The sequence below is a fragment of the Bufo bufo genome, chromosome 5 (genome assembly GCF_905171765.1).
Source record: "Bufo bufo chromosome 5, aBufBuf1.1, whole genome shotgun sequence".
Classification (NCBI taxonomy): domain Eukaryota; kingdom Metazoa; phylum Chordata; class Amphibia; order Anura; family Bufonidae; genus Bufo; species Bufo bufo.
The window spans coordinates 451,025,799-451,039,431 of NC_053393.1; the positions used below are offsets into that span (position 1 = coordinate 451,025,799).

Consider the following 13,633-nt stretch of genomic DNA (forward strand, 5'->3'; position numbering starts at 1 on the left):
GGCGCACCGAGAAATTTCACTGTAAGGTCTATGGCCAATCTGCCCCTGATTTCATGTTTCCATGGCAATAATAATGATGTCTCATTGAAATTTGTCATGAATTTTGACCATACCCCACATGTCTATAGGTTTGCACTCTCTCCTTGATATTTGATATCTCACTTTCCTGTTTGATCTTTGCATCTCTTCACGCAGGCTCGAACTGCGCAGGGTTCCATAGTTCGTTCACTTGTGGATGTTCTCAGCCAGCATATACTCACGATACCGTTGTAGAGACAAAGGAAGAAAGACAAGCTCTCGGAAAACCTGTTGGACAAGATGTTCCATATGCTGCTATGGGGGGATTGACTGGATTCAGCTCTCTTGCTGAAGGCTATATGAGACTTGATGAAAGTGGTATAGGTATGTAGCCGTGTATGTGGCCATTTTGTGAATAAGGACTGTGGTAGACATGTTCTGCATATTCTTAGATTATTCCGTATACTCTGGTTGTACATTCATTTTACAATTGCCATTGATGCACCAAATGTATTTTTGGGCTAAAACAACAGTTGACCTTTGTTGAGCCTTTTGATATCGTTCCGAAAATTGCGTTTACAGCAATTCCCTAATATACCTATTAGCCTTTAGCGCATCATGACAGCCTCATCCTCTCTACATTGACAGAACACAGGCACGTCATTAATTTTCCATGTATTTTCTCTCCCCTATTAGTTTAATTGCTCTAATTTGTAAATGTAGCAATTTAGCTAATAAGTAAGGATTTACCTTTTAATGCAATTTTCTCATTTATATCACGTCATCGGGACATACCTTTTAAATAAAAGCGTTTGTATTCTGTGGCTCTCCTTGGCGGAGAGTGTAGTCCCTGCAACATCTTGTAATACAATCTCAGGATTAAAAGGCTACTTGATTAACGCCTGGGTGTCTGATGCGTAAGCTGTAAGTGGAGAAAGTCAAATTCAACAAGTCACTCCCGTGCGCATATAGGTTGCTCTACGCAGGTGCGTGATTGTATATAGCTGACTTTTTAAACGCCACAAAGCCAAAGATCTACTATAGAGAAGACCCCTAACGTAGGTTATATCGTTTTTCAAGGACATTTACAATACTCTTCTAGAAGCCCCTATACACGGCAGGGGCGGATTGGGAAACTAAAGTGGCCCTGAAAAAAAAAACCTAAAAGTGGCCCCATATTGTAGGAGGGTCTAATTTAAAAGAAGGCAGGGCAATACCATAGCGCAAAATACCACATACCAAATGCGCACAATATATTGCCCCAAAAGGGGGAAGCAATACCATAGTGCAAAATACCACATACCACATGCACACAATATATTGCCCCAAAAGGGGGGTCAGCAATACCATAGCGCAAAATACCACATACGCACAATATATTGCCCCAAAATCTTTCCCTCTGAGTTGGCCATCAATGGAGGCCATTTTCTCTCCTCCTCTTCCAGTTGTCTCTGTTTATGGAGCAGGGTGCTTAGAAGGTGAGATGTGGGACATAGTTGAATTCAGGAGGCAATGTCACTGGCCGGCTACATGACGTCCTGATTCCAACAGAGTTAATTACCACTCATAGCTTATTATGTACCCAGCCAGCAGCAGAGATGAAGGCTTGGGCGACCACCTGGGCATCGGCCCACCAGGAAATTTCCCTGTAAAGTCTATGGCCAATCCGCCCCTGGATGTTGGGGAAGAGAAGGAGTGAGCAAATAGAATTTTTTCATCTGATCTTTTTGTTCTCCTGGGAGATAAGCCACCGCCAATCGGGCGAGATAGCTTTCGGCTGAACAAGTGTTCATCTGACTGCTAATGAAGGTAAATAGCCAGTGACTGGATGCAGGCGATGTCAAACCGGATGTTTTCAGCGATAGAGTCCAGCGGAGGATCGTGGGCCTGGAGGAGAAGGAGCTGGAAGCCGGCGCTGAAAAGCAAGGAAGTAATCTTCCCTTTACAAGTCCGGCAAAACCTTGCGTTCTTGCACAACCCCTTTAATGTAGTTTCATTTGTTATCTTTATGTCTGTTACTCCTTTACAGACATTTACAGCAATTTCTTGTTTTACCAACGACATTGAATGTTATACATGCTAATTAGAGATGAGCGAATCGAAGTTGACGAAGTGGAGTTCGATCCGATTTTTCACGAAAAATTCAATTCGGAATCCGAATTTCCTGTGGTAACGAATCACTATTTTTCCTAAAATGGCTGCTGCACGTGTTAGGACATGGAGAAAGGAACTCTGGGAATGAGGGATTACCCACAATGCCAGGCATGCAGCCAATCAGCAGCCAGCCAGCCCTGTGATGTCACAGCCCTATAAATAGCCTCAGCCATCTTGTATTCAGCCATTTTCCAGTGTACATAGTGCAGGGAGAGATGTCAGCCAGTGCTAGGGACAGTGGTAGAAAAGACTTTAAAACTTTTATTTTGCTGTATAGAAGTTCAGGTAAAGGATAGGGAGGAATCATTCCACAGTATTGAAGCAGAACAGGGTTCAGTAGAGGAGTTTACAGCCTGAGTGATAGGCACAATCCTATTACACCTTCCTGCACTGACTGCGGATTCAAATTGCCATTATACTGCTTTGTAATTTCAGCAAACTGTTCTTGTTATTGGGGTGCAAGTGCTGTTTGATACAGCCATTAACAGGGTTTATTACAAGGAAATATTTCTATGTCTCATTTGCCCTTGTGCGGTGCAATTATATGTTCTAAAGCATTTTTGGTTTGAATTAGTGGGGAAAAAGGGCTTATTAGCCGTTGTGTGGTGAAGTGAGAAAATTACAGCCCTTTTTGGCATGTATTAGTGGCAAAAAAATATATATTATTTGCCGTTTAGCGGTGCAGTTATATGTTCTAAAGCCATTTCGGCGTGTGTTAGTAGCACAAAAAAAAGTTTTTGCCGTTGTGTGGTGCAGTGAGAAAATTACAGCCCTTTTTGGCATGAATTAGTGGCAAAAAAATATATATTTGCCGTTCAGCGGTGCAGTTATATGTTCTAAAGAACTTTTTTGCGTGTATTAGTGCCACAGAAAAAGTATTTGCCATTGTGTGGTAAAGTGAGAAAATTTCAGCCTTGCTACCGGTCCAAAATGGGGTCCTTTTTTAGACCCGCTGAGAGGGAGGACAAACTGAACTACTATAGACACATCCTATGTAGTCAGTTGGCCGCTGCCTATCTTGGCCATCGTCCATCCTCTCGCAGGTCTGACCGGGGGGCCCTCTGTGCTCACGTTCCTCTGCCATGGCTGCTGTGGCAGGGTGAGGGGGGTAGGAGCAGTTCCAGCTCCATCAGCAGCAACTTGAGTCTAGAGTCGCTGATGAGCAGCTTTCTTTGCCCACCTAGTGAAGAAAGATCATCCATGGTGCGACACCAGCACTTTGACAAAAGAGACCGGTTTCTTCTGGCTACCTGCCCTAGCTACTATTCTGATGCTGCCACCCACCTGATGCCACACATCTGATGCCAAGTACTCCTTCTTTCACCCACTATCTTCAGCTGGTACTTGTATTGCCACCCACCTCCCCACTCTGTCACCGGGTCACTCTGTGGTCTTCTGCTGCTGCCACCTCCACACTATGTCACCTTGCCACTCTGTGGTCTCCTGATGCAGCTGCCACCTCCAAACCATGTCACCTTGCCACTCTGTGGCCTCCTGATGCTGCTGCTACCTCAACACTATGTCACCTTGCCACTCTGTGGCTTTCCGATGTTGCTACTAACATCTCCACACTGTCATTGTGCTCCTCCTGAAGCTTCTGCCGCCACCTCCACACTCTGTCATTGTGCCGCTCTGTGGCCTCCTGATGATGTTGCTACCACCTCCACACTCTGTCATTGTGCCACCCTGTGGCCTCCTCCTGATGCTGCCACCTCCACACTCTGTCATTGTGCCACTCTGTGGTCTCCTCATGCTGCTGCTGCTGCAACCTCCACACTGTCATTGTGCCACTCTGTGGCTTCTTCCTGATGCTGCTGCCATCTCCAGACTCTGTCATTGGGCCACTCTGTGGTCTCCTTATGCTTCTTTCACCTCACCACTATGTCATAGGGCTACTCTGTGGACTTCTCATGCTGTTCCCATCCTCCCCATTTCATGACTGGGCCACTTATTTTGCCTTTCGGCCTGGATGACATCATCATTGTTTTGACCCTTCTTCTGATCTGTCAGAAGGAAGGAAAAATGAGACGCACAACGGATCCTGTTTATGTAACAGCTGTAAGGCCTGCATGACATGGTCCCTAATTTGCATCAGAATTGACTTATGATTTGGTAGCCAAAAGCAGGAGTGGGTACAAAACACAGAAGACATGCAAATATTCCATTCATGTGTCATCTCTGTTTTGGATCTACTCCTTTTTTTTTTTTTTTTTTTTAGCAATACTGATAGATTACTGACCAAATGCTGACCGATTGAAGGCGGATGCTCCACAGACAGGATCCATTTTTGGGGGTTGTTGTTCTGACGGATCAGAGGAAGGGCAAAATAATCAGTGACGTCAACACAAACTTACTGCTGACACCCTCTCCACTCTGTCGGGGGGCTCTACTTGTATAAGCGTTTAATAGAACAGGTTCTGTAGACATCTATGTGGAATCAGCTGACAACGGTGTAAAAGGTGTATGCTTCTTCTTGACACAAACATTGACCTGAAAGGCTGAGTTCATACTTGAGTTATTTGGTCAGTTTTGGCCCCGTGACTGCCCAAATAAGTGAAGTGTGCATTGATTCTAAGAGCGAAGCCTGTCATCTGCATGTCATACGGACTCACAGTATTGTTTTACTACCACAGCAGACTTCCTATGCATGTTACTGCAAGGCACAGTGTTCTAGACCACTAGAAAGGCTCTCTGCAGCCAGGAAATAGCCATTTTTTACGCGATTTGCCACAAATAAATTCAGATTGAACCAAATTATTTTGTAAAATTCAGCGAATCGAATTTTTGCCAAATTCGCTTATCTCTAATGCTAATATATGCTTATCCAGTAAAATCCTTCAGATACCAGATCAGTGAAAGGAGCTGTTCTGTAGACTATGCAAAATATAATAATTTTAGTCTATTGGCATCTCTGCAGACAATGGATGCAAATGTTTTATGCACTAACTTTGTAATAAGGATTGTGATAGTTGGCTGTTCCATGGATACAACAACCATATTGGACTTCTATTCTTAGGTGCCCCTAGTAGGCGTTTTCTGGAATCCCCTGATGATGGTGGATCTCACCCTTTTCTAAGAGCATATGGCCCACCATCTTCTAACATTAAAGGTAATTAATTCTTTAGGCTAGGTCTACACGATGACAATAAGTCGCGCCACAGATAGGGCACAGCTACACTGCAACATATGTAGCGCAACATTTTGTTGCACCAATGTCGCGCAACAATATTTATAATGGCAGTCTATGGTGTCGCACTGCAACATGCAACATGCTGCGACTGCGACGCAACAGTCGCAGAAAAATCCATCTCGAATGGATTTTCTGCGACTGTCGTGTTGCAGTCGCAGCATGTTGCAGTGCGACACCATAGACTGCCATTATAAAAATTGTCGCGCGACATTAGTGCAACAAAATGTCGCGCGACAAATGTCGTCGTGTAGACGTAGCCTAAGTCACAATGTTTTTAAAGGGAAGTTACTCTCTGTATGCATGCTATCTTTCTATTATGTTGTATGTAAGTATGATCAGATTAACCCCTTCGTACACCGCTCTATATGTATGGTACTGGCACACTGGCTTCCATTTATAATGGATGTCATGGCACTGTACCCGTTCAGTTGTAAGATAGATAGAAAGGATAGCCCTGTATGCTGAACTATTTGTGTAGTCAAATGGAGGGTCTGAACACTCATGTGAATAGAGCTATCTGCCCCATCTTATTGCCAACCTGCAGACGTTCTTGATTCTGTTAAATTGCTGCTAAAATAGGTCCAATTGCCCAAATATACAGATGTGGAATCAGAAGACATATCTGTTTGATGCTGATTGCAATATTCACCACACCTTAAAGGGAGCTATTAATGTATATTCTTGCTGTAGGGGTATGCAAAGTAGTGTAATTGATAGTAGCCAGTGCCTAAAGGTCCCTTCACACTGCCCAACTGAGCAGACAATTGTCAGGAAGGAAGCGTTCCATCCCAACAGTCGCCTGCTCGTCAGTGAAGGTGACCACTGTATTTATATGCAGCGATCTCCTCCACAGTATGGGGAGGAGCGACTGTTAATGCAATCGCTTATTCCCATACAGACTCATCGTAAGCTGCCACGAGAGTGCAAACGGTAATTTAGGTGACTGCACCAACGATTTATTACCTGATGAAAGGGCATTTCGCGGCAGCACCTTCGGGCAGTGTAAAGGGACTTTTAGTCAAAGTGTACCCCCATTTGCAACGCCTGAAAAGTGTCATTCACTGATCATCCAAAAGCGGTTGTCTCATAAGTAATATTTTACAGTTTCTGTAAATTCAGCCCATTATTATAAACATTTTTGTATTTACACTTATTAAAATGATTCTATCTTCAAATATTCCCAGAACAATGATAGTATTTTATCACCTGCTGTTTCTTTAGAAAAACCTTTCTTTGTCCACGTTATTAAGGGTGACGTGGTGGACACACATGCTCTGTCTTGCCTTTCTCATTCTGCTCCTTTGGATATGTGGCGAGACCCTTGGTGTGGGAAGTCGCCTGCTTCTGAAGCTGCAGCATCTTTCCTGCTTTTCAGAGGAGATGCTGAGTCATTGATAAGAGAATGAGACAGAGTAAATGCTGTATAACAGTGGGCAATTATTCGTCGGATAATCACTAATGACTGCTCACCTGAACAGTCGTTAGCGATCATCTTGCAATGTAATTCTGTCGCCGATTGCCCGATGAATGAGCAAATGCTCGTTCATGAGGCAGCTCTGATTTTTAAGCATGCTTAAAAATCAGCACTTGCTGACGGCGGATCACGCTGTCTAATACCAATCTGCCGTCAGCAAACCACGAGACAGTATGGCCTCATGCACACGGCCAATGTGCGGCCGTTCCATGCATTGGGGACCGCAATTGCAGGCCGGACCCATTCCATTCAACTTGTATGGGTCCGTGCGTGAAAAAATATGACATGTCATATTTTTTTGCGGTGCGGAACCACGGAAAGAAACACCACGAAAGCACTCCGTAGTGCTTCCGGTGGTCACTTCCGTGACTCCATTCCACACCTCCGGAATTGCTGACCCATGATGTGGGGCGCACGCCGACCCGCCGTTTGAGGGCCGCAATACGACCACGGCCGCCCAACGGTTGTGTGCATGAGGCCTTTGGGGACGAGTGATGGCATAGCGATCGCTCCTCAACATGCTGTGGAGGAGATTGCTGCATGTAATAGCAGCGGTTTCCTCCACTAGCTAGCAAGCAATTGCCGGGAGGGACAATCACTTGCCCAATCGGCCTGTGTAATACAGCCTTTACTGATAGTGCACTTTTTCAAAGAAAAGTCGCTGCAGCTTCATAATCAGCCGCTGCAGCCCTTAGGAAGTTTCTACGAAATATGTCCCTCTTATAGAGCAAGTAGTCGTGACATCAGTTGCAGTTAAGCAACGAGGACATGGAGTCCCCTTTGTAGAAGGTAGTGTTGGTACCCAGATGTAGGATTGCCAGAGTGGCCTACAATCTCCCTGAAGGTGTTGTATGCACGTGTTACGGTGCTCCTACCTGGATATCCTTGGATCCTAGACGTGGCTGTCCGAAGCGGTGCAAAAAGGGGTGTTAAACTTGGGTAGTGAATAAGTAGAATAAATGGAGTCCAGACCTTGTATTAATGTTGAACACAGCTTTACTTGAATAAACCGTAATCCAAACAGTTTCCAGACTTTATCTTAGTCATCAGCAGGTATTGGCTTAAGTTTTGGCAGGCAGGCACATCTGCAACAATCTCAGCTCTGCTACATCTGCACTCTCTCAGCTCTGCTATGTTAGCTGGGTTAAATAGGAACTTTCCCTCTTCTGCTGGAACTTAGCTGTCTGTAGTCTTTCTCTTACTTTATCTTTAGTTCTAAGAACTTCTTCCTGCTTCAAGCTCACTTAGCTTGGATATAGGCAATGCAAGCCCAGGAGGGGACATGCAACCATGTAGAACTCACAGGCCTGGCCTGCGGGCTCAGCAGAGCTCTGCTGGCCGACACACAGCCTTCCTGTCACGATAAGTGGGGGGGGGGAAGGGGGGGGGGGGAACTCCACACTGAACACAGGAGGGAAAGGGAACAGTAACTGGGCCTAGAAACTAGGGAAGAAACAGGTCACCTCCTAGACAACCCTAATCCGGGCCCTGACTACCTATCAATATGAATAGACTTTGAGGGTAGGAATATTCATATGCAGGATACCTAGGCCCTGATTTCCCTATAAGGCCCTGGAATAAGTTTAGGACCAGAGGCAACCCATTCCTCCTCAGATGGACGAATGGAAGTCTCTGTCTCAGGCCCAGATACAACAGGGAATATAACGAATACAGACAAACGTGACACTTAACTTCTGTAGAGATGAAAGAACAGGAACACCAGAGATGACCTCACACCAGCTCAGTCAAACCCAAATGAAGCTATATACCGCTTCAGAAGGGTGAGGTCAGACTATAAAGCATAGAAGTGATGACCACTGAGCAACAGCTGAGAAAAGGGAAGTGGTCATTAACCCTATAAACACTGAATAAAAAGAAATTAAGGAGGATGTTAGATTCCTCCACGCTCAGCCAGTCTCTTTGATCTCCTGAAACCAGTCACCTGAGGGACCGTGACACTTCCCCTAGGAAGAGGTAGACTAGACTTCACACAGCCTGTCTCCACGGTGGGGAAGGTTAGACTGACTTTCACTAACTAGACTCCTCCCTCTCTAGAGAGGGGAATAGAATGGAAGAAGGGTTCCATTCTATCTAAGATAGCTCTGCACAGATTGCCGCCACCTGCTGGTGAACCAGGCACATTATGTGTAAATAGTAATTAGCAAGGCAATGCATACACATATATTGCAGGAAATGGAAATAAATATATGAGATGACATATGATGCACCAATAAAGATAGTGGGGGTACAAAAGAGGTGGTAATGCCATGCTGGGGTATTACACTAGCTCACCACATGGGATTCCTCCGCATACCCGAAGTAGCATTGATGTGGACCCATATTCCCGGAATATCTGGGGATAGAAGCATTTTTTTAAAAATAAGTGTTAATATAAAATAAAAGTTTTCAATATTGGGCTGGATTAAGCAATATTCTTCATGGGATATGGGATCACAGCCTTTAATTAGAATAGAAATCTTTGAACAACATTATCTAGACATTTTCCATGACAGCTGTACTGCCCAGTAGCGGTACCGTGCAGTAGCATCTCTCCAGGCCCAATGTCTGGTTGGGCAGGATATCACAATTAAAGGTACACTTTAAATACAGAGTAATTCATTGAAATACAGTACAGACCAAAAGTTTGGACACACCTTCTCATTCAAAGAGTTTTCTTTATTTTCATGACTATGAAGGCATCAAAACTATGAATTAACACATGTGGAATTATATACATAACAAACAAGTGTGAAACAACTGAAAATACGTCATATTCCAGGTTCTTAAAAGTAGCCACCTTTTGCTTTGATTACTGCTTTGCACACTCTTGGCATTCTCTTGATGAGCTTCAAGAGGTAGTCCCCTGAAATGGTCTTCCAACAGTCTTGAAGAAGTTCCCAGAGATGCTTAGCACTTGTTGGCCCTTTTGCCTTCACTCTGCGGTCCAGCTCACCCCAAACCATCTCGATTGGGTTCAGGTCTGGTGACTGTGGAGGCCAGGTCATCTGGCGCAGCACCCCATCACTCTCCTTCATGGTTAAATAGCCCTTACTTTCAAAGTTTTCCCAATTTTTCGGCTGACTGACTGACCTTCATTTCTTAAAGTAATGATGGCCACTCGTTTTTCTTTTCTTGCCATAATACAAATTCTAACAGTCTATTCAGTAGGACTATCAGCTGTGTATCCACCTGACTTCTCCTCAATGCAACTGATGGTCCCAACCCCATTTATAAGGCAAGAAATCCCATTTATTAAACCTGACAGAGCACACCTGTGAAGTGAAAACCATTTCAGGGGACTACCTCTTGAAGCTCATCAAGAGAATGCCAAGAGTGTGCAAAGTAGTAATCAAAGCAAAAGGTGGCTACTTTGAAGAACCTAGAATATGACATATTTTCAGTTGTTTCACACTTGTTTGTTATGTATATAATTCCACATGTGTTAATTCATAGTTTTGATGCCTTCAGTGTGAATCTACAATTTTCATAGTCATGAAAATAAAGAAAACTTTTTGAATGAGAAGGTGTGTCCAAACTTTTGGTCTGTACTGTATGTTGTGGCAAATTTATGATCCTGACCATTACTGGCTCCTTTTCTACGACGGTCTCTACGTGTTGTACAGACTTACTTTTTTTTTAAAATATATTGTTAATCGCACTCAAGGTATAAACTCCCCTTTTTTCCTCTGCTTTCATAATCTGTTGTGCATGCTCTTAGTGCAATTAAATTCTAAGACTAAACCTCTTAAATTGCGATGTACAGAACATTTTAAATTACTTTTTAGGACTCCCCGATAGAAGTAAAGAAATGTCTGGGCTGAAGGCACAAGAAGAACAGGACATGGCTTTTTTTGAAAGGCGCTATCAGGAAAGGGTATGTAACTCATGTACTGAAAAGCCCCGGAAAGGCCAAATGGTCCGTCTGCATGCAGTCAGCCATAGCCGCCCATGGCAGGCGATGCCCAGACCATGGCTGGACCATGTGCCCTTACCCTCATAATGAAGTTGATTTCTCTGATGAAAAATACTTTTGTGTTAAAACAGGCAGAAATATTATAACAGTGACACTTTTATTGGTTAACTAGCAGAAGGACCCGGCTTCGCACGGGTATATTTAATCTATTTCATTTAATGTTTATTGTTAAAAGATATCGACAGTATCCACTATAACAGTGACATCTACAGTACCCCACCCCCTTACAGTGACCATCACAGCCATCCACCCCATAACACTGACCCCTCCCCACAGTGCCCCATCTCCTTAAAATTGGACCTCCGGCGCAGCCCACCCCCTTAACTTTGACCTTCACAGCGGCCTGCCCCTCTTAACAGTAAACTCTACAGCTCCCGCCCCTTAACACTAACCATATGTTACACTCTCCTTAACAGAGACCTCCACACCGACTGCCCCTTTAACAGTGACTGCTACAGTACCCCTCTCCGTTAATAGTGACCTCTACTGTACTCCGCTCCCTTAACAGTGACCTCACAGTACCCCGCTGCCCCTTTAATAGTGGCCTCCACAGTCCCCTCCTCTCTTAACAGTGACCTCCACTGTGACCGCCCATTTAACGGTGACCTTTACAGCGGCCGCCACTTCATTAGTGATCTCCGTCTCGTTAACAGTGATTTCCCCAATAACCCGCCATTCGCAAAAATTTTATTAGAAATTCAAACCATACACTTTAGTAAAAACAACAACATAATTATATACTTTTTTCCCTAATAGACCTTAACCCCCTTTTCATACCCAAGCTACCCTCCCCCTTGCGATGCGTCTCCCATGCTCCCTGATCAATAAGCAAAAAAGGGGGAGAAAAATGAGTGAATAGAGGCAGGAAAACCTTAAAAATTCCATTATCCCCAAATTTTGATAAAATTTTTTTTCAGTGTTTCTATGTTTATATAGAATATTTTTTATATCACTTAATCTTATTAACAAGTTTTAGCCATGTAGTAATATTTGGAGTATTTCAGGAAAACCAATCCTGAGTAATCAAAAACCCGCCCCTTAACAGTGACCTCCACAGAGCTCCATTGCCCTAAAGCGGACCGTCTCCTTAACTGTGACCTCCACCGTTCCCTGCCCCCTTAACAGAGACCTCTACAGCGCCCGCCCCTTTAACAGTGACCTCCACAGAATCCCGACCCCTTAACAGTGACCTCCACAGCATCCCAACCCCTTAACAGTGACCTCCACAGCGGCCGCCCCTTTATTAGTGACCTCCACAGTATCCCATCTCCTTAACAGTGATTTCCACGACACCCCGTCTCCTTAACAGTGGCCTCTACAGCAATCTGCCCCTTAACACTGACCACCATAGCGAACTGTGACCTTCACAGCAGCCTGCCCCTAGGGTGGCCATAGATCCGGTTTTAGGCCGGACAGTCCGCCTTTTAGACTCCCTGTCCTCCGTCCGGCTCAAGGCCTGGACGGACACAGGGATGTCCTTTTGAACTACTCACTCTCAGACAGCAGCACTGTGTGCTTTTTCGTTTCCACAGAGTACATGAGATTTGTCTAATCTCATACGCTTTGCTGGTAGTGTATTACACTGCGGTTTTTCCGCATCAGAATCTGCATGGAAAAAACATGAAACGTGTGCAGGTAGGATTAAGTTCAGTTTTGACTAGCATCACAGAGCTCTACAAGACCAACCATTACACTCAGCCCTGCTGTCCCTCAGTTGAAGCCTATGCTTGGTGTGATGAGCCACTTGTAGCATTACAATTTTAGGGCTCATGCGCACGAACGTGTGCTGGCCGGGCAGGCTTTGTGGGCCACAAACAGCGGGTCCACAATATAGGGGCCTTGGCCATTTGTGCACCGTATCACAGATGCGGACCCATTCACTTAAATGGGTCTGCAATCCGGAAGGTGCGGAACAGAGGTACGAACCACTGTGGAGTGCTTCCGTGGGGTTTCTCTCTGTGCCTCCACACCGCAAAAAAAAAAATAGAACATGTTCTATTTTTTTTGTGGTTTGGATGGATCACTGACCCTATCAAGTTGGATAGGTCTTCATCCATCTGCGGAAACCGCACAGATGTTGCCTGTGCATTGGGGACCACAAACAATGCACGGACCGGCTGGCACATGTTTGTGTGCGCGAGCCCTTACAGTAATGATTAGGCTTACAAATGGCGGTTTTACATTTTCCCAGCCTAATCAGAACTGATCAGTGTTATTGAGTCCAAGCTTGTTTTGTGATATGAGTATTTTTTTGTTCTTTAGATGAAGAAAGAAAAAGAAGAGAAAAGACTGAATTCCAGACACCCCAGCACTCAGCAGCCTTAAGGATGGTGGAGCAGTCAGCAAAATGTGACTTCTTAGACATTTTAAAATGTCAGCAATTTGAGTAAAAAACTAAAAACTTGTAGTAATTATTCTAACCATATCATATGGACGGTATTAAGGTGGACTGACAGATTTTATTAACTGCATCAGTAGATTTGGTTTGCATCTTTTCATACGTACACTACTTAGTTTTTTTACTGTAGTTCCTGATCAACACAATATTAGTGATAACTGAAGGTGTCAATTGTGATACTGTGTTTTGTAGAACAGGTTCTCTTTAAAATATAATTGTCATTTTATTTTTGTTTAGTATTGTGTAGGGATGAGGATGTTAAAGGGAACCTGTCACTTTAAAGATGTGTCTGACCTGAAAGCAGCATGTTATAGAGCAGGAGGAGCTGAGCAGAGAGATATATCGTTTTATGCAAGAGATTCAGTAAAACTTGTAATTTATCCATTTATATCTGTGCTCATTTTGGGTTGTGAAGTCCAGGAGAAG

General features: G+C 44.2%; 1 protein-coding gene across 2 annotated transcripts in view; it reads left to right on the plus strand.

Annotated features, from left to right (window-relative positions):
* FAM221A (family with sequence similarity 221 member A) overlaps positions 1 to 13,370 on the plus strand; it is a 34,901-nt gene extending 21,531 nt beyond the window's left edge. For both annotated transcript variants that reach the window (XM_040433655.1, XM_040433656.1), the window contains exons 5-8: positions 196 to 402; positions 5,189 to 5,281; positions 10,622 to 10,710; positions 13,072 to 13,370. In XM_040433655.1, the coding sequence (XP_040289589.1) occupies positions 196 to 402; positions 5,189 to 5,281; positions 10,622 to 10,710; positions 13,072 to 13,134 (452 nt within the window). In that variant the 3' untranslated portion in view covers positions 13,135 to 13,370. The remainder of the gene's footprint in view (positions 1 to 195; positions 403 to 5,188; positions 5,282 to 10,621; positions 10,711 to 13,071) is intronic.
* The last annotated feature ends 263 nt before the right edge of the window (positions 13,371 to 13,633 follow it).